The sequence below is a fragment of the Ixodes scapularis genome, unplaced genomic scaffold (assembly GCF_016920785.2).
Source record: "Ixodes scapularis isolate PalLabHiFi unplaced genomic scaffold, ASM1692078v2 PGA_scaffold9__187_contigs__length_104089568, whole genome shotgun sequence".
Lineage (NCBI taxonomy): Eukaryota > Metazoa > Arthropoda > Arachnida > Ixodida > Ixodidae > Ixodes > Ixodes scapularis.
This window is the reverse complement of record NW_024609884.1, coordinates 58,752,277-58,773,346: the sequence shown is the minus strand read 5'-3', so window position 1 is coordinate 58,773,346 and position 21,070 is coordinate 58,752,277. Positions and strand designations below refer to the sequence as shown.

At 47.7% G+C, this 21,070-nt stretch overlaps 1 protein-coding gene across 2 annotated transcripts in view; it reads right to left on the bottom strand.

The window, feature by feature from the left end:
• The window catches only part of LOC121833829 (titin homolog), a 55,160-nt gene that overhangs the window by 10,736 nt on the left and 23,354 nt on the right, over positions 1-21,070 (bottom strand). For both annotated transcript variants that reach the window (XM_042287511.1, XM_042287512.1), the window contains 14 exons: positions 20,724-20,846; positions 20,578-20,652; positions 14,244-14,360; positions 9,135-9,243; positions 8,817-9,067; positions 8,465-8,749; positions 8,238-8,402; positions 6,758-6,871; positions 6,407-6,679; positions 6,226-6,342; positions 6,012-6,137; positions 1,800-1,925; positions 1,573-1,740; positions 344-439 (listed from right to left, as the gene is read on the bottom strand). In XM_042287511.1, coding sequence (XP_042143445.1) covers positions 344-439; positions 1,573-1,740; positions 1,800-1,925; positions 6,012-6,137; positions 6,226-6,342; positions 6,407-6,679; positions 6,758-6,871; positions 8,238-8,402; positions 8,465-8,749; positions 8,817-9,067; positions 9,135-9,243; positions 14,244-14,360; positions 20,578-20,652; positions 20,724-20,846 — 2,145 coding nt within the window. The remainder of the gene's footprint in view (positions 1-343; positions 440-1,572; positions 1,741-1,799; positions 1,926-6,011; positions 6,138-6,225; positions 6,343-6,406; positions 6,680-6,757; positions 6,872-8,237; positions 8,403-8,464; positions 8,750-8,816; positions 9,068-9,134; positions 9,244-14,243; positions 14,361-20,577; positions 20,653-20,723; positions 20,847-21,070) is intronic.

Genomic DNA, 21,070 nt, shown 5'->3' with positions numbered 1-21,070 from the left:
ATTTACACCCTTAAAGGGTACAGCAGGAAAGAGGCGGCCGCTTTCACTGAACTTTTGCGGCTAATCACGGGAATACATTAAACTGTAACGCTTCATTAATTCCCTATGGAGCCCAAAGTAGTGCTTCAGATCACTGTGGCCGGGTGTACAATGGGACGTTGTCGCATCTCTACAGTGGCTTTTGGACCAGCACATATGAGAACGTATAATTTATAAGCGACATTAATACACTCAAGAAATCACTCGTGATGTTTTTTTTTTTTTGTTTTTTTTTTTTGTTTTTGTTTTTTTTTTTTTTCTAACCAGAAAACTTTTTAAGTGCTTTCCTTCGATTTCCACTTACGGTGCGGTCGACTAGAGCCGCCAAGTGGTCCGCTTGCCGCTTAGCTTCATCCAACAAGGCTTCGTCATCCTGGCGGTCCTGTAACTGTTTCTCCAGCTGAAACAGCCAAAAACATATTGCTTGAAACAGCACGGAAGTGATCGCTACATAACGTTGTAAGTTTAATGTGTTTTTCACGGAGGATGCGGGTCATACAGCTGAAATTATTTTCTGGAGGACGATAGTGATGTTGTGCTGCCGGATAATTTTTTTTTCCCTTTTTTATCACTGAATAGTCAAATCTTACATAATACTTTAAAAAGGCGGCTCTGCTCATTAACAAAAAGAAAGGGGGAGGTCTTTCTGGTATTGGAAATATTGTTCGTAATTTATATGAATGAATTTAAAAAAGCGCACAAACGTAAATGGTGAAAGAAGTCCCAAGGCCTCGCTCATAGTTGCCAACAGGTGTTATACATTAGGTAGGCTTACTCGGAAATAAAGTCATTATTTCATGACACAGCCTTTGAGCCCTCTTTCCCTCGGAGTGTATCATATAACAAGATTGGCGTGTGACAAGGAGCAAGTTGCGTTTGGAGTCACTAATAAGATCTACACAGCAGGCACTCGAACGTCGCTCTTGGTGACGCAAGCTCCCAGTGATACGTAGAGTGTGCAGCTGGTCGCTGGTCTTCTTCCACAAATCGCAACGACAGCCTTTGCCTGTGATGTGCGGGGAAGTAGACACCTAGACTAATGCTCTCAAAGGGATCGCCTTGTTTTCGGACAAGTCAATGTGATCAGTAGTCCAACATGCAGACGCAACCGACACCGACAAGCCTTGAACAGGTGCAGCCTCCACCCGATGGTACCTTTGGCAGCTTGCAGTCTCTCGGTGCTCATGAAGTAAGCACGAGTGATTGAAATCTGCCAAAGACACCGTAGCGTGCATGCTTCACGTGTCTGAGGCTTGTCGGTGTCGGTTGTTTCTGTTTGTTGCTCTAGTGGGGCTCGGGCCTTAGCACGAACAAGCGATCGACTGTATTTTCCACACTCCTCGCCCACCTGAAAGGCTGGGATCAAAGCTACTAGTGCACTGGACTGTGTGTACCTGGGGCATCTACGCGAACACTTTGTGTTCGGCCCTTATCTGCACTCAAATAAAAAAACAGAGCCGTCGCCCTGTTCGTCCTAACTGCACCGTACGGTGTACACACAAAAGCCAGCAAGCAGTGAGATGAGGTGTTCACCTGAGAAAAGTAGTTGAAGAAATTTATCATGGCTTTGACCAAGTCCTGGTACTTGGATATGTTTTCCTGGAAGCTTTGTTGCGTGGAGCGTAGCTCTTCTACGAGCTGCTCTTTGCGTTGCAGCGAGTGTGAGGTTTCGATCCGTGCGTCCAGTTCAGACTGAACTGTCTGCAAAGTGATTTTTTTTTTCAGAACATATTCATGATTAAAAGGTAGGAATACGTTACCCTGACTAGAGGCATCAAGGTGTCTAGGTGCCTGTCCAAGTACTGAGCGATCGTCTCAGCACGAGTCAGCTCCCGGGGAATGGCAGGGTACAACTCCGACTCGATTTTCACGGCTGACTCCATTGTCTGTCCGTAAAGCATAAAAACAAATATATATTTCTATGAATGCTGATTTGAATGAACAAACACCAGTGGCAAGATTGTTATAATTTTTTTAGGTATTTACATTCAGTGAATTGCTTTGTCTTACAGTACATTGCCAAGCACCTACATTGTAGGAGAATAAATCCTATCGCAATGAACTATAATCAAAACTGTATTTTTTTTATTTTTTCTTTGGGGGGGGGAGTGAAAAATATAACATGCGCCGGGCTCTGGCCATGCAAAACGTCATGCTCAATGTTGCGATGCGGTTGGCACTTTCGCCTGAAAAGGACATCTTTGAATCGTCCTTCGCTCAGCTTCTCCCACAAATAACAGCGATCGGTGCCAGTGTTGCGGAGTTGCCTCTCCGGAATTGGAGTGATTCGGGAATCATTCCGCACTTTCGCGACCCCGGAATGGAATGGGAATAGAACTCGATGCCTTCTGCCCAGAATAGAGCGGGAATGGAATGGGGTCGGTGCATATGCGAGCAGTGTCGATTTGCATCTAGGGCCTAAGGGATGATGGCGCAATTCGCTAGCGCAAGGTAAGTGGCTCTTGAAACAGCATCATTGCACTGGAGGTGTCTGACGGCTTGTTACCTCACTGGCTTATGCTCCCTTGAGGTTGAAAATGGCGCGCCCTTAGTGAAGCAACCAAAACTGAAGACTTGTAGACGAACGTGCCGTTCCTGGCGCCGCGAGACGCGACAGAGCGGCTCTTGTAAAAATGCGCGATTAGCATGTAACTGTTAACAAGGGTGTTGAACCGAACCGAACCGAACCGATAACCAGAGCAAAGCGTTATTTTTAACTGAACCGGAACAAGACTGTAATCCAAATCAAACGTCTGACATTGATCCCGAACCGGAACGGAACCGTAATCTCATGTGGCGGTTACCGGTTCATTGGAAACGTTTCGGTGTAATGAAATGGGAGCCGCGCGAAGTGAATTAAATATTCGCGACGGTGGCGTCAGCGGCTCAGTTTTGACTAAGCAAACGGCAGCGACGACATGGAGACAGCTCAATAATAATGAAACTAATAAGTATGTTTCACGTCTCTGTACAGCACGAATTGGCGTCGGCGACTCGGTGTGGAGGCGTATACACTTCTATAAAAAAAAAATTTTAAAAACAGTTTTGTTGAGTGTCTTAAGAAACTATTCTTTCTGCACGCGCGCGCGCGTGTGTGTTTGTGTATGTTTGTGTGTGTTTTCTTTTGGCGCTAAAAAATATTCCACAAGGAAGGAGAAAGCGAACATAAACGTGAAAATAAAACAAAAAGTTCACGGCTATCGGCGCGTTTGTTCCGCGGTGGCGAAATCTAGGCGCGAAGAAACAAAGTCGGGACGAGCGCGACACTACGGCGCCGGTCGCCGAGACGCCAGTCGCCCAAAGCCCTGGACGCTGCTTGAAGTGATTTTTGTGTACGTGTGTTGTTGTGTGCGTTTCTTAGAATCTGCAAGTCGCCCGTTGTATTGTTTGTCCTTTTTTTCTGTTTTAATTATCTTTCGATGGGCCTGCGCAGTCTTTCTCCTCTTCAACTCAGTCGTTCGAGCGAGTCGTTCGGGCGTGCAGTGTGGGTAGTGTGCCGTTTCGATCTGGATGAGCATCGTACCGGCATGCGGTTATGTATCAGTACTGCGTGATATCCGTTAAAGACCCCACGCTAGCAGTCGTATGCACTCGATAAATTTCTCATCTACAGTGGGTAACAATGTCGCCGTACTCTGACAGACTAAACTACAGTTGTCTAATCAACGACTAATTAGTTTTCTGTGGGTGGTTTGCGAGTGTGGTACGTGCTACCGCTACGGTATCACTTTGCGTGCTGCCTGATTGACTTCCCATTTAACAACTATACTTTGGTGTACTTTGGAACTGTTTCCAAGCGCATGTATAACCAAGTAATTTTAAATTAACGGTGTTTGCTTTAAGATCGCGAAACGAAATTAAGCATGTACTGGTTTTGCTGTCCTCGTTTAAGGAGCACGGCTTCTGGTGACCTAATTATTTTATTGATGCAGATGACGCCGTGTTGAAGTAAGCTTTTCTTTTTAATGGGAGTGTAGCGGCAGGTATCGGCAGCGATCCAGAGCTTGAACGGCGCCATGCTCACGGGACAGGCACGAGCTAAGGACACGAGGTGCCTGGACCACGAGCTGCACGGACTCTGGGATTGGGCGACAGGCCCCTCGATGAGCTAGTCAAAAAAAAAAAAAATGTAAATATTGTAAATAAATATGTAGGAGTGGAGGCTCGGTAAATCACACTCCTACATATTTATTTACAATATGTATACTGTCCTCTTGACTAGCTCATCGAGGGGCCTGTCGCCGAATCCCAGAGTCCGTGCAGCTCGTGGTCCAGGCACCTCGTGTCCTTAGCTCGTGCTTGTCCCCGTGAGCTTGGCACCGTTCAAGCTCTGGATCGCTGCCGATAGCTCCTGCTACAGGAGCTTTGGACTTTTTTTTTTTTTTTAACCGGTTTAAACTGGTTCAGGCTTGATAGAACGGGTAACCGAACCGTTATTTTAAAAGCATCACTGAACCAGAACCGAACCGGAACCAAACTCAATGCTACTTAACCCGAACCGAGCCGGAATAATGACCGGTTCGACTCGCTGCTTTTAACCCACGCTTACGTTTACGTTTTAGGCGCAGGTTCCATAGTATGCTGCTATCCTTCCCTTATGCTGGCGCCGTATACCGATTGCACTTTGTGAGCGGTTTTCTATTCTTGCCGCAGTACGTGGAAAGTTGGGGCAGGTTTTGGCGACTTCAGCGAAATCGACGCCATGTAGCGGCAATGCCAAAAAGCTCAAGAGAGGAGGTCGTTTCGAATCTGTCGTCTAATATCGCTGCTTGGTTCTCGTAGGCAGCATAGAAACAAACATCGTTTCCAGCAAATATTTCTATGCTTCCGCCGTGTCATTCCTATACGCACTGACCAGAAGAAGGTTTCTACCGTCGAAAAATCGCTTTGCTTTCATATGTAACACCGATTTTATGCTGCAGTGCAAGACATTTATGGTGGCCCGCGTGCTGAACGGCGTAAACGACCTCCTTTCGTCCGCCATTTTGCCTGACCAGCGCACCCCCTAGAGTTCGCTGGAGTCGCGAATACGCGGCGTCGCTTCTAACAGCGCACTAGAGGTGCTGTTGTGCAAGTATTCGAAACAGAGAGCTAGGTAGCTTCTTGCGCCATGCACGAACGAGACATTTTTAAGGTCTTATAAAACAAACAACACGCTAACCATGTATCTTTTGTGGGTATACGGCCCGTTTGCGAAGAAAATGGGTAGTCTTAATAGTTGGCGTGTGCTGCGACTCGCAAGCCTTTTACGCTTGATCGCGCGATCGACGTCTGTGGTGCCACGAAATGCTTTGTGCGACCACCCCTCGGCTTAATAGAAAAAGTGATTTGAGGAAGCTTTGGATATTTTTGCAGTCGTCTCCGTGTTTTATAACATCAGCAGCTTTATGCCGCCTTTTTTTCTTTTTTTTTTTTTTTTTTTTTTTTTTTTTTTTAGTAACACAATGTGGCTGTCAACTTCTGTGTTTTCACGTTTAGGAATTAAAGGAATGGAATGGTGGAGTCCAGCCATTCCAGGAGTGGGAATGAGCCCAGTGTTTCATCCCGAGGAGTTGAAAGGAATGGAATTGTTGAAAGCTCTCATTCCCCGGAATGGAATTGGAATGGAATGGGGGTGTGCCCGTTCCGTAACACTAATCGGTTCTATCCGTACCGTCTGGAAAAGAAGACGCGTGAGCCTTATTATAGAAAGCAATAGCCTTATCTGGAGAAGAGGGAGCCTTGTTCATAGTGTGCAAAAGTATTCAAGTTTATCACTTTAGAAGCGCCGTACAGGATAATTACAGTAGCATGTTGCAGGCCCTCTATGAATCACTAATGACCAACCTCAATACTTAACCTATCAAGAGGCAATTCCTGGTGCTAAATTTTCAGTCCAGGTCATAGCAATCTTCTTCACAGGAGACCAATTTAGCAACGCAACTTAATTTGAAAATAGCCTATAATGGTATCCATGAACCGTTATGTCTCACCCTCTGCGCCTCCCTGACCAACTGCTCGGTGTTGTTCCCAGGTTTATTTTTCAGCTGGCGGCACTGGTCCAGTGTTTCTTGGACGTGGCGGATAGCCCTTGATATATCCAGCGAGGAGTCTTGGATCTAATAGGAGACAAGATGGAAGTGGCAGTGGAAAGTAATGAAACAATAAAAACGCTCAACCTTGCGGAGGAAGCCAAGCTGGACTCACCTTATGCGCGTCCAGTAAGAAGTTGCTGGCATTGTGATCAAATTGCATAAAGTTCTCGTTGATTACGATTTGACGCTCATGGCTAGCATCGTGAATAGTCTTCAGGCCTTCGAGTAGCTGGAAATGGAGGAATCGCACATGAGGTTATTGAGCCTCGCCATAATGGAGCGCTAGCGTATACCTGAGAGGAGAGTTTACAACAGGTCTGGTAGCGCTGAGCCAATCGAATTCTCTGCTCGAGAAGAGTTCGGCAGTGTTGCCATAACTGCAGGAGCTCCTTGGCCTTCGCGTCATCCTGAACTAGTAACGACGTCATCTGAGGCTCCTTGGCCTGTAGTTCGTTCAGCATCCCTTGGTGCTTCTGAAGAAACCCGTGACAGGCTTGCAAACCGACGCCCAGAGTGTTGTTCTGCTCCAGGAACGTCTGCACTACCTCTATGCACCAAGTGTACAACTAGGAAAGTGACAAGGACGCCAAAAATTAGTAACAGGAGTACCATATCGTTACGGCTGCAGAGATTTAAGCACTTACGCTGTTGCACTGGGACAAGAAGTTGACTGCGCGCTCGCTGCTATGAACAGCATCGGCGGTCTTCTGTGTGTACAGCTGCTTTACGTGCAGTCGCCTGTTCTCTAACTCGTGAACCTGGCAAAAAGAAAATATAATTACGAGGCAAGCAAAAGGGATCTGCAAGTGCGGCTGTTCCTTGCACGTGTGTTTGTTTACACGCCAAATGCGACCACGTGCCTTTGTTTCCCCCCAACCTCGATCAATGACGGCGTACGCTTGGCTGCCTCTTCATAGCGTGTTCCCTGTGCGCTCTGTACGTTGCCCTTTGATTCGCGTGCCCCTCCTTGCGGTCCGATACCCTAAAGACGCGTTTTGGAACACTTGCTCGCCGTATACGCGGTTAATCACAACCAACCAGTATGCAATATACAACCCACCACACGCATGTTCGCGGCTCGCACGGGGCAATATGTACTCTTTAGCGGTAAACACCGCGCGCTTTGGATATGCCAGATAAAGTCAACTCGTCACACTGACTGCGAGCGGCGCCATCAGATGACCTAGATCAGCCGCCTGTGGAAACCTGTCACAGACCCGGTTTTCCACGCTTCTCTACGGGAAACATGCTGGCTTTTAAAGACGTTTTCTGACCGCCCCGCGTGCTGTAGAACTTAGCACTTGCGCTAACGATGTTACTTAGACACAGGCTCGTCCCTAATCCCAGTTTCGTGCCACAGTGGCCACAAGAACGGTTTTATGGGGGAACTGAAACGGAGAGAAATATGGCGCGGTGTTCAAGCAAGTGTCCGTCTTATGCTCGGAGCAGACGCTGAGCAGAAAGCGGAGCTCCAAAGTGCCACTGCAACGAGATACTTTGTCTTTGTATCACTTTTCTCCCATAGCTACGTCGGATGGCCAGTGGAGGATGCTGTCGGCAGCAGCCTGCCTGGCGCGCGCCAATAGGACTTGATCCGGTCGATTGCGTAGCAGCGCTCGCCGTGCTTTGTGTCCTCACCTGAAGAGTACCTCACACCGTAGTGTCTTCCGAAAAAAGAAAGGTAGGCGCCATACCCAGAAACGCTGTAGATAGCAACGTCCAGAAGCCAGTTCCTGGTGTATTCTATAAACTATAAACGAACTCATATTGCTCCACGGCGGTGTGGCGATTTCTGCAAGTTATTGGCATTATCGGCATACGCCTTTCTGTTATTTACAATTATCAACTTTTTTTTTGTTTGCTACGTTGTCAAGTATAGTTTGAATTCCAGACTGCTGCAACCTCGCACTGCTGCGCATCTTGCGAATGAGACGCACTGCAGGGCATCTTGCGTCTCATTTGCATGCGCTCGTCGAGCAAGTGGCTATTACGACGGGAATCTACGATTACCTTTAGCATAGCACGAAGAAGTTGACGCCCAGCATAGCTCTCTGCAGAACTTGCAGTGCCCACAGTTGTCACCGGACCATACGTTAAGTTTATCAACGATCAGTTGGAGCATACCTTCTCTTGGATCCCGTTGGTGCCCGAGGATACTCGCATCAAGAGGTCTCGTCCCAAACGCAACGGCTTTTCGACGCACGCGTCTAACAAGGTTGTCGCAGCAGTTACGTCCTGAACCGCCCCTTGAGATACTTGAATCTGTAACTGGTCCAACTTGTTCAGAGCCTGTGGACAAACGTGAAAGCTTCAGGCTCAAATCCGGAACGAACGTTACCAAACCCCCGTACTGTTTGAGCTTCATTGAAGAATTCCACCGAGTCTTTCAAGTCCTTCTTTCGGGCGTCGTCTCTCTCAATGCGGCTGGTCACTTGCGCCATCAGGTCGTAAGCTCGAGTTTCGAGCTCCGCGTCTTGGATCTGCTTCGCTGCCTTCAGCAGCTTCAGCATTCGGTCTCGCATTTTCTCGTTCGTGGGTGCCACTCTCGTCGTGTGTTCGTGTAGAAGAATTTCGCTGCTGGCAGGGGAGTCACCCAACGCCGTTTCCTCCGTGCTTCGCTCCAGCTGATGCTGCACCTGAAATAAGGGGAAAACTTTGCGTGGTAGCAAAGCTACAGCTTTCGATTGTGTGGTGACGTGTCACCTCGTCCAGCTCCTGGCTTAAGAGCAGCGAGCGTAGCCGCTTCTCGAGGGCCTCCTTTCGCGCTTCACAGACATGCCCCAGCCTCCTTCTCGTGTCCTGGAGGTTCTCGTGCTGCGTCTCCAGTGCCGCTACAGCCGCTATGGCAACCGTTGGCTGGCGAGGTCTAGAGTCACCCATTGTACAAACTTCTTTCAGTTTGTGGAGGAGGTTCTGGAAAGGCTGAAGGCTTCGCTTGGAAGCCTCGAGAATCGCTGAAATAAAGCAACGAGTGGCCTTTAGCTAATGGAAATTTCGATGGAGAAGAGTAAACGTGGCTACCTTTCCTCAGCTCGTTCAGTTTTTGCAGTCGAGTCTCGCAAGCAGCCACCTGGTCTGGAAGGAAGGTCTCCGAGAACTCCTGTTCCCCTTTGGCAAGTTCTTCGGAAAGCTGTAAATAGAATATGATATCAATGAACAAAATCAGGCCGCAAACGCGCTGGTGAAGATAACACATAACACAACCCCATAACATTGGAACTTTTCGTGTATGTGTCGTCCTTTGCTTAGCTGCAATCTCAGGGTTGTGTTACGTCTATATCAGGACTCTCAAACACGCGGCCCGCGACTCGATGGGACGCGGCCCGCAGGCAACAGGCTACGAGTCCCGGTTCCCATGTCTCGAGTGCTAAAAATGGCATACGCCATAGTGATCTCATCTCATCGTTTCAGTTTCGCTGGAAAAAGTAGCTCTGGTCTCTTCACCTTTTCACACAGATTATACTTATCTGCGTTCATTTTTCCTTTGTTTCACTTTATTTTTAGCTTCCCAGCTTTTTGTAATGTACAACAATACCACTACTGGGCTGCAAGCGTGAACTCTTTGTTAAAGAATGCATCTCGTCTGCGCGAACTCTCATTCAGCAGGAGCAGCTGCCAAAATAAAGCTATACGAGCTCGGGATTCTGGCCTTCACAAAATAACACCATTAATATGCAAGTATTTTTTTTTCATAGTGTTATAATAAAACCGTCAGGAAAGCAAGAACTTTCATATTAATTCTGATTGCTTTTAAAAGACATGTTCAGCTTGCTTAATTCCCGAGTGAAGTGAGCAACGGGAACGACAGCACACTTGCTCTCTTGTTATATTAAAAATGCCAGCACGTTGGCGGGGTGGTGTCATATTGATTATTGCTACCACATCAGGTAGGGACACAAAGTCGTCATACAAACAAATCAAATCTAAAGATGTCACTAACAGAACTGAGTTTATAAACATCACAGAGCACGAGGTCTCTTCTCTTTTAAACCTTTAGGACCCTTCCCTTCCTCCCCTTCACGCGTTTAATGTTGGCCCTTGGCCTTTCCAGTGTAAAATATCTGGCCCCCACACTCAAATGAGTTCGAGACCACTGGTCTATATGATACTATAACCTTGCTGAGTGAAGCAAAAGCAAATAACAACGCTTGTCCCTTCCTCCTTAAGTCGGTATTAAAATTAGAGAACATTTGTAACTTAAAACAAACGTCTTCGATCTCCAGAATCAATTTTATCACGAAAGCCCACCAAAGAGGCACCCACGGAACAGTGCGGTACTAAACAATTAAGTGAGAAATGTCAATTGAATTAACCTATTTGTGAATGCAAACTATACAGGATTGTAAGCAGGGCAACTGGTCACCGCGATGTCCCTTCTCGTGCGGTCAAGCACATGCAATAGACCGATCTCACCAGCCAGTTTGACCACGCCACCACTGCCGCACGCACTTTAAAAAAAGCCCGTGTGTCTACTTTCCCACACAACACTGGGAGAGCCAGTCACCGCATCTTACGGAGGCAGCTCAGCGAATGATGATGCCGAAACATATATTTAGACCAAAAAACGCAGTCTGAGTTGACATGGGCCGGGGGGGGGGGGGGGGGGGGGGGGGGCACGAACCCTCTCGTGCACTGCCGTATGCTTCCAGTGAACTAAAGTTATGGCGGCGTCACGCATGCGCCGAACGTTTGGTGAGATCGGTCTATTGCATGACTGGCAAAGCTACGTTCACGCGCACCCTGCACGTGCTTGCACGCATGGGTCACAACACAAATAAAGTGTTGTGGACTCACTTCCCTGCAGAACACGAGACAAATCACAGTGAAGAATATCAGGATCCTAGAGAATGTCGACGCTAAGAATAGTATTAAATGAAAAGATACAATGTGCGCAGGAACAATGGGCATCACTTTTTACTAGCTCATTATTCCTGCGCAGTGTATTGTCTTTAGTCGTTTCCGACCACCAAGTCTGACAACACTGAATAAGGAAGGAAATCCAACATGGCTACCGTATAACGTTCAATAAACAAGTGTATCGTTCTACTCAGATAAATCCACAGGAATCCGCCCATTCAAGCGATCATTCAACATTGTAATAGCGACTCGAATGCGATTGAGCAACGTGTGAACGGCTAAACGACAGTGTTGAATGCTACGAATCCTATCAGCAACAAACAACCGAACCCTTGTGTGGCGGTATGGAGCAGAGCATGCTCCCCACGTTTCACTTCTTCGACGCCCCTGCCACTGGCGCCATAAGGTCGGTACCGAGTTGTTGAAATGGGCAAAACGTCTCGACAGCTTCGTGGTAACCCGCGGCATCACAAGCGACTCCCGAAAGACTGCCCTACTGCTACATTACATCGTGGAAGCTCACAATACCTATAATGCGCTACCCAACCCTCCAGGGACCACGCCACCCGCAGCGGTTTCAAGATCCACTGAGGCAAGCCCCAAGGCAGCACGTACAAGCTCGACGCGTACTTTGCACCCAGGGTGAACATAACATTCGAGGTTTACTGTTTCCATTGAACCAAGCAATTGGAAGACGAGTCTCTTGGCGCGTTTTACTCTAGACTACGGCATGTCGTGTGACGCTGTGTCTTTGCCGGTCGAAAATCAAGAACCAGATACTGGTTTTTATGACGTCTTTACGCTTAAGCCGGTAAGGATACGCCATGCAACATGACCTCGACCTACAAAGAATCCTCAAGCAAGATAGGCTGTTCGTACTTCAAAGATGTCGAACACAAGGTCACGCTAATGGAACAAGTGCGACAGCCGTCGGGGAACACAGTGGCAACAGTGGCGGTCAACGCAAAACCTACCTCGCGACCATGTCCGCCGAAGCGCAAAGAGAAAACTCTAACGCAGTCATCGCAGAAACAGCGCCAGCAACGGCCATACGCATCATGCTACAACTTCGGAGGACCGTGGCCTCATCACGGTGGTCGACTTCCCAGCCAGAGGCAGAACTTTCAAATCATACCAAAAGTTGGGCCACCTCTCCAAGATATGTCGTTTGGCTAAAATGTCTGCCCGTGCTGTAGGCCACAATGTCAGTTCGGACAGTGATGAGTATAGCTTTGCAACAAGGTCATCAAGTGAAAATGTGAAGTCACTGAGCGTAATAGTGGATGTGGACGGCAGTCCCACGCAGTTAACAGTTTACACGGGAGCCACCGTGTCTACCACATGGAGCAAGCGGCCTCAAGAAACTTAGCCTCCACAGCGCGTTGGTGGACACACAAACAAGGCTTTTTTTTTTTTTTTTTTTTTGCATACGGTTCAAAATCCCCATTGCCCTTACTTGAAAGGTTACCTGTAGTCGTGAGGTACGAAACCCATAAAAGTACAGAAAACCTCGTCGTTGTCGATGGTGGCCGTACAAAACTGTCAAGTTTCTCCGCAGCCTCACGTCTGGGATTGATTCAGATAACTTACCCCGTTAAAGACACCCTCACGGAAAACGACATCTCACAGGGTACCCCCAGGTCATCCAAGGAGTGAGATGCCTTCGAGATCAATAAGTGCGCCTGCATGTGGATGACAGCATGACACCAATGTCACACCGCCGTATTCCTTTCACCATGCGGAAACCATTCGAGGCGGAGCTTGTACGCACTAGACATTATTGAGAAAACAGAAGGACTCACAGCATGGGTGTCTCCAGTACTACTGGTCCCCAAGCCACATGACCCAGATACCCTGAGAATGTGCGTAGACTTGAGGTGTGCCAGCAAGGCGATTCTCCGTGAGCGACATGTTACTCAAACTTTTGACGACTTTCTAACAGCACTCAGCGGAGCCAACATTGTTTTCAAACCTCGATCTCAAGAAAGAATACAACCAACTCAAGCTGCAAGAAGACCCTCGGTCGATCACAACCTCCTCAACGCACGCAGAATTTTTCAGGCACAAGCGCCTGAATTTCGGCATTAACTCAGTTGCGGAAGCTTTTCGGGACACAATACGCCAGGTCATTAGCGACATCTCAAATGCACTTAACGTAAGTGATGACGACCTGCTCTACGATGTGACCAAGGAAGACCGCGACAAAGCACTTGAAGCAACTCTTGAGCGCCTGAGCATGTGTGAACTAACGCTAAACCCCAAGAAATGCAGTTTCTTTCAAGTGGAAGCTCACATTATTTGGGCGTTTTTTTTTTCCCCGCGCTGGAGTACGAACAGATTCGACAAATCTGGCGGCACTCAAGAACGCTGCCCCACCAACAAACGCCAGTGAAGTGCGAAGTTCCCTGGGCATCTCCAACTACTGCAGACGTTTGCGGCCTGACCTCGCCAACCTGAACCAACCTCTGCGCCAGCTGACGATCAAAGGAACTCCATGGTCCTGGACCATGCGTCAATCAACAAGCATTCGACATGCTCAAGAAGAAGCTCCCGAACTCCACTACCTTCCGTTGATGGGGTTCGAATAATGTTTCTCATTATGCAGTTAATTCACCAGCTTGACTGCGTGTTTTTTGTTGTTAGCCGTGATTGGTTGTCTCTCGTGGTCCGCAGGAAGGTAAACGCACAGAATTTTTAAAGTGCAGTCGGGGCACCGACAGGATCAGAAAAGGGACAGTGGCGTGCCAACTTGTTTCTGAGTGTGCGTGTGTGTGTATGTGTGTGTGTGTGTGGGGGGGGGGGGGGGCGCAAACCAGAACCTTCTTTCCTCAGTGCCGGGGGGTGGTGCCATTGGTATCCCTTGGGCGACGCCGGCCAGTGTTTGCCCTGCCCATTGGTGGCTTTTTCAGGGGGGCAAAACATGCCTTTCCCCACACTCTGAGAACTGGGGGGGGGGGGGGGGGGGGGGGGGGGGAGGCGCCCCCTTGCTTCCCCCCCCCCCCCCCTTGTTGGTACACCCATGAAGAGGGAGTATCTTTCGAATGCACGGCCTCCAGTACGCCCTCCTTGCCTTCAGCCGTGCCTTGACTGAGCGTGCACGCTCGAGGCTCAGGCGAAGTGTTTTCGAAAGTATAGAAGCTCGCGCTGGAAGCAGGACAACTGAAATTCCTACTTGCCGTTCTATTGCTGACATTCTAACACCGTGTATTAAGAAAGAGCAGTGGGTCATAAATAGCTATATCGCCTTCATCTAAAGTTCTGAGCGGAACTTGCCTTCTTCGCCGCAGCATGGTACTCAACGCCAGCGTCCAGCACTCGGCTACGGTGCTCCAGTTGAGCGTTCAAGTCTTTCCAGGCCAAGCCTAGGTTGTGAGCCATGGCGGAGTAAACCTGGAAAGAAGTCGAAGTAGTCAACAGAAACACGCTACTAGCCTCCACGCGCGTGTGCCCAGATAATATACATGATGGACATAAACAGCTCAGTAAACGTGGACAAAGAAAATACACAACTACGACAGGACACAGCTGTACTCGCAACTCAAATTTTATAGCCGAAAGGGCACTAAGAAAGTGAGCAAAGTCACCTAATTATATTAACAACATTCACAAAAACCGACTCGCCAACGAAGCATCACGCCATCACGTTATACCCAATAGGCAGTTTTAGCATAGCGTTGCTGGTTCTTACGTACGCAATACGCAATAGTATAGCGTACGCTAAAACGACGTGCTCGGACCGATTTCAGTTGTGTGTTAAGTTTCCGAGTGAACACCTCGCATGATCTTGGTAAAATTCGCCAGTGCCGTAGAATTCCGCGTGCTTATAGCGCCACCATGCCCCTCAAATGAAATATTGAAAATTATAACGTTTCCAGTCATCTGATTTCAAATTAAACCAAGTCGCAGCTGCCTGGTCAAGCGTCAAGCGCACTTTTCTATGGGGTACGAAAGCTACGAGCTCGAGTGCGTAGCCAAATTCGATCACAGAGCCTTTGTCAATCGCCCCGTGCAAAGGGCACTTTTTATCAATGCTATCACGGAAAAAAGAAAAAAAAAACATGACCTACTAATGTCCAGTGCGCAGCGACACCTTCTACGATTTCGTTAAGAGTCGTTCGTTCGTCGGCGATGAACTGCGCGAAGAGGCTTAGCGTTGAGCAGATCGCAGCGTTCACGCATGTTGCAAGCGGTGAACATTTTCACTGTGCACTTTTTCAGCTGCACGGTGATCTGACTCGACCACAGTAGGTCCCGGAAAGAATTGCCAAGCTGAACGCCACGCAATTTCACGTAACACTAAACTTCGCGAACACCGCGTCGCCCTTGCTGCGCCAGTCGAGGTAACCGCCATCTTGAAACTGGGGCTCTCGCTGGGCCCGAGATCTCTCGAGAGCTTCCCGCAAAGCCCGCAACGCAAAATCGCCAGCGTTGCGTGCGTACGCAAGACGCCAGCCCCTCTACTGCATTCTGCGCATGCGCACTCCCGAACCGCAAATGCTTTGCGTACACAAAGCTTTAGCGTACTGTCCACTAAAACTGTCTAATAATCTCACGCGAGGCAATTCATTCTTAACCGTAAAAGCGCAACTTTTTTTTTTTTTTTTTTTTTGACAGAGACACGGTTTGCTGACGCTACCTTCCTCTAGGCTCGCAATAGAGAATGCCTCAATGATTTCCCTCCCATCTATATCTTTCCCTCCTTGCTCCGAGGATAGCGACCCTGGCAACGTCAGGCCAACACCGAGAGCCCCTGCGGTGCAATGGAAGGAACCCGCCAACCGTGACCGCCAGTGAATAGGACATTTCGTGCGATGCGTCGATCGCGACGACAAAAGTGTACTTTGCCACTGAGCCCACAACAGGCAGAAGTGACATGGTGGAAGCAAAGAGCGTGGACACACATCAAATGTTGTGTCTGGCTTTAGTGAGCACCACCTATCATAGAGTAATCAAAGCCTGTGAACAGCGTCATCTATAGCCTCATGTAACGTCTTCACCCACTCGGATGGCGACCACTCAGCAATTGACCTCTCGCTATGATTCTCCAAGCATCAAAGAGAATGTTGGGAACGTGGGTACACGCGCTACACGTGCTCGCCTTCCCTATAGAAAAGATTCGAAGTAAATAACAAAATAAAGTGTCCGTGCAACGCGCGTGCGAAGTGTCATTTCTTTTAGATTTTTGCTTTCGAACAGTTAGAGCTGAAGACACCAGCACGCGCAGTGCGTGTACCTACGTTCCCAGCATTTTTTCTGATGCTTGGGTTATTCGGCAAAATGTCAATTAGACCCGACGCCGGACGTCCTTCGACGCATCGAATGGACACGAAACCCAACCGAACGCTCATGCAGCACTCGTGGTCAATCTGCATCTGCGCTAGAATCTCAGTGTCGTCGAAAAGCACGGGCTTTGATTCTTCTCTAGTTAATGTTGCCTTGGTCCGCCGGCTGAGAGGAACTCGGGGGCTGTTTTGCCGCGTGAATTGCTAAGAAGCGGAGTTCCACAAATCTCTACTCTAGCATTAGTAAGATCGTGGGATTTAAACGATGCACATAGGTATACGGCAAACCACGTGGAGGCCCAATTGCTGCAATCGACCGAGGTTGAATTGAGAAACCAGAATTATTTAGTCCGAAAATGTAATCTCCACGGAGGCAGTGAGACTTCCGATAGCGCGGACTTGTCTTCGCCATTCCCGTTCGTTTGCAGTAATTGCTAAGGTGGGTATAGACCGTTTTACTGAAAGAGGGCGAGAGAGAAAAGGGGAAAGGGCTACCGGCGCTTTCCCCCTTTCTGATTGTGTAGAAAGAGTGAAAGTCCCGGATGAGAGGCTTCGCCGGCGTTGGATGTCTGCTGTGCCCGAACTTCGTTCGCGCTTTCTTTCCTGTTTTAAACTCGCAAACTTAGTTAGAGCCAGAGGCTTCGATGGCAACAGTCCCCCGGTCATCGGGACACCATTGCTGCGTCATAGGGTGCAGGAATAAAGACAGAAAGCATAGAATACTGTCCGAGGACATATGTAGCTTGCAAGGAACCCGGCAAGGCGAGAGCGGCTGCAATGTCTTTCAGCTCCATCGCTTTTCACATGACCCCTGTCTCCGGCGGCAGTGGATTGCGTCCGTAAACCGAAAAGGCGTTTCCTCCACGCCATCCTCTCGACTTCGCTCGGAACATTTCGTGAATGGAGCGCGCACCGAACGCTGTACCGCCGATGAACATGGGGTACGCTCGCAATGTGCGGGCGAGTTTTCTCATGATAACTGCTTTTTCAGCTTGTAAAATTTCGTAACTGAATTTATCTTAATAGTGATAATTTGCAGTGCTGACTGACTCGATTTTATCATCTACAACACTTAGTTAAAGGCTCATTTCCGCCGCCGGGTGAGGCTGAAAATTGTTGAAAACGTAGTTCTATTTTTTGTTTGTTTGTTTTTTTAATCGCGATCTCCTGCGCGATACCAGAGAGCCGACAAAAGTGCTCCTTGAAGTGCCGCTGGTGGGTTGTTTCCGTTGACAAAGGCGCTTTGAGGCGCTTGATAGTCGCTGCAGGAACGTCTCGTGTTGTGATCTGCGTTTTCGAGCCCAGTGCGCACGTTTCTTTGTTTAAGTCATGGCATCCGCCAGTGTGGCGACGGGGGGAGCAGCGGCAGCGAACGTGACAGCGATAGAAATTGGAGACGAGTACTTAAAATATTGCATCGAATAGTAAAATAATTCGTAGCTGCTTCGAGGCATTCTGCGGTTCGATAAAAGTACATCTAGAGCGTCTTTGTCGTTCATTTGCAAGGAGATATAAGAACAGGGACACGAAGATAAAAACAGCACAGCAAGACGATATGTAGGAGCTCCGGGCATTTACAAAGTTAATTGAGGTTCCCGTTTCGTGTATCGCTTGTTGATTACAACTAAAAGCGGCTACGTTGAAATAGGCCCATTGCAAGCAAAAATGTATAAATGGTTCATCATTTCCAGTCATGCGGAAAGCAATGGAGCTTAAAAACATTCCAGCCGTACTTGCCTTGCCGGATTCCATGCAAGCTACATAGGTCCTCGGACAGTATTCGACGCTTTCTGTCGTTATTCGTGCACCCTATCATCCAGCAATGGTGTCCCGATGACCGGGGGACTGTCGCCATCGAAGACCATGGCTCTAATTAAGTTTGGGAGTTTGAAACGTAGAAGAAAGCGCGAACGAAGTTGGGGCACTGCAGACGCCCAACACCGGCCAAGCCTCTCATCCGGGACTTTCACTCTTTCTACACAATGAGAAAGGGGGAAAGCGCCGGTAGCCCTTTCTCCTTTTCTCTCTCGCTCTCAAAATGGCGCTACCCACGATAAAACGGTCTATAGAGTGCGCCAAATAGTTCGCCCGGATGCGGGTCATCTGCTGTGTTGTGTTGCATTTCATTAATATCGATTAACAAGCATCAAGCTTTAACGCTCAACTCAATGGCATATATACACTAAGATACGATCAAGCTGAGTCTTCATCCGAAGCATTTTAGCTGTGTCGAAGAAGCTCTAAAAACCTGCGATGAAGCATTCGGGATTGCTCGCTGTGCAGCCCACTGTATACACCGATATATGCACACGGAGGTCTGTCCGGAAGGTAGCCAACCATCTTTATTATCTCTACTGGGACCTGCTGCACGTGGGTGAACGATCATTTCGCGTTTTGTCTGTTCAATCGCCAGTCAGACGCTATTGAATCACGCGAAGCGTTGTGTGATAATGGGATTTACTATGACTGAGCGAGTTGATCACCTAATATGCACCACGTTTTGCTTCATACTTCAATACTAATCAGCAGACACGGTCCAAATTATTGAAAAGGCTTTTGGGGATGATTCAGTGAGTCATGCTCAAATAAAATTTTGTTACGGCTGAGAGAATCCGTAAGGAGAAAACGACTGGGTGGGTGATGACTGGCAGCTTCATCAAAGTTTTCTGGCCAAACACTGCGTCACCCAGGTATGCCAGCACCCTTCAGCCCATACATGGCTCCCTGCGACTGCTGGCTCTTCTCAAAGCTGAAATCGCAGTCGAAAGGCAAATAGAAAACGACGATGCTGCTGGTGGCGATCCTGAGAGTTTCGCAGGATGTTTTGAAAAGTGGAAGGAACGCTGGCATAAGTATGTGAGCTCCCAAAGAGAGTACTTTGAAGGCGACTAGGGCGCCTATATATTATAGAATAATAAATGAAGATACATTCCGTGCAGATCTCATACCTGCTGACATCTCTCTAAAGAGAGTATGTACAGTGCGCCTCAAACTTAACGCCGCCACGGCATTTGCCGTTTCTGACAGTCCCTGCGGCGACCGATTGAACTATCCGAAGAATGTTTGGGTTCCCGATTTCTATCCCATCCTGAGAAGGCATCCCCAACGTTTTGGTGACAAATTTAATAGTAAGTAGCCGACAGGAGCTCGATGTTTGGGAACGCAGTGGCGGCGTTAAGTTTGGGGTGCACTGTACGTGCCTGGAGTGTGTGTGTGTGTGTGTGTGTGTGTGTGTGTGTGTGTGTGTGTGTGTGTGTTGGGGGGACACAAACTTGGTGTTCGTTTGTTTCTATCTGCGGTCTTCGTCAGAACGCTTTCTGTCGTGCATTTTGAAAGCGTGATGCACTGTACTCAAACGTCGCATCCAGGCCAAATATTAATAACTTATTATCATTAATCTTTACTTTATCTGGGGTGCTACACTTTCGAACATACACAGAAGAACCGAAAGGACATACTTTTCAATGGTCTGGCATTTGAACTACCGGCTGAGTAGCACTGATTTACAAATTCGATTACCATTTTTTTTTTCTTTTTTGCGTAGACGATTATTTTATTTAGAAGGATGTAAGTGCGCACGCTAGCTGGAATTGAGACGTTCCCTTCCGTGTCTGCTTCTTCGACTAAAAGTTTTTTTTAATAATAATAATAATAATAGCTTTATTTACCATATAAATATGGTAGGAGCTGAGGAAAAAAGCTGTCTAAGCAGCTTGACTAGTCCTCAGCCCGCTGACAGGTACACAGCGGTTGCAGAAGCACACACAAGAAATTAAATAAACGAAAAAAAAAAAACAATATAGGCAAAAAGCAAACAGAGAACACCTACGAGAAAATCATAATTACTTTGACAGAAAATCATCTCCTAATATCAAAGCAAAGAGCAAATAAAAAAGAAAAACACCTACGAAAGAGTCAGTGTAATCACATAATTACTTCGATAGAAAATATCTCCTAATATCATACATGCCACAGGATTCTATATCAAAATTAGACCGGATCATTTTGTTCAGAAACGTTGGCAGTGTTATTTGAATCATCTGTAAACCACAGTCGGAATCACAGTCTCAGCTGTTAAACGACATGATCATTTAATTACCTCTGTCGTATTTCGGGATTCAAAACGTGGCCCTGCCCGAAGCTTTGGATCCTATGTATCTGGGAGATGATATTGCCCCTTCCGCTTTTCAATTAAGCATCGCGAAACCGCTTCATAACGAATGCATAAAAACGAGTTCAACGAGAAAAAAAAAAAAAAAAGGGCGAGTGTGTTTGCATAAAAAAAGCTAATTGGTAAAACAAAAACACGGTAAAATTCGACTTACTTGTGCCTTGGGTTTCTGGTTGGCGATAAGCTCATCAGCTTGGCTAAGCAGTTCTTCCACAGGACTCTGCTTGTTCTACGAATAAAAGATACGTAAATATAGTTAACCATTCAGTCGATAAGTTAAAGTGACGAAGAGGCTTCTACCTGAAGTTTCTGGAGAACTTGCTGGTGTTGCTGCTGAAGATGGAGTGCTTCTTCATAGGTGCTGCCTACATCACTCATCTCAGGGGAGAGCTCTTGGATCTTGAGTTCCAGGGCATCGCCGGACTGCGTGCGTAATGATGAAGAAGAACCAAGTTATAACCGCGTCACACTAAAGTCATAAAGTTAAATCCCTATTCTACGTGTTATACGAGGTTAATTTTGCCTCCTTTTTGGCTTATATTGACCTAGCACCGATGGCGGGATGATAGCCCATAAGGAATTGTTGACTCAACGTCAGCCATGAGCAGTAGTTGAACAACAAAATAGTGCTACTCACTAAAATACTA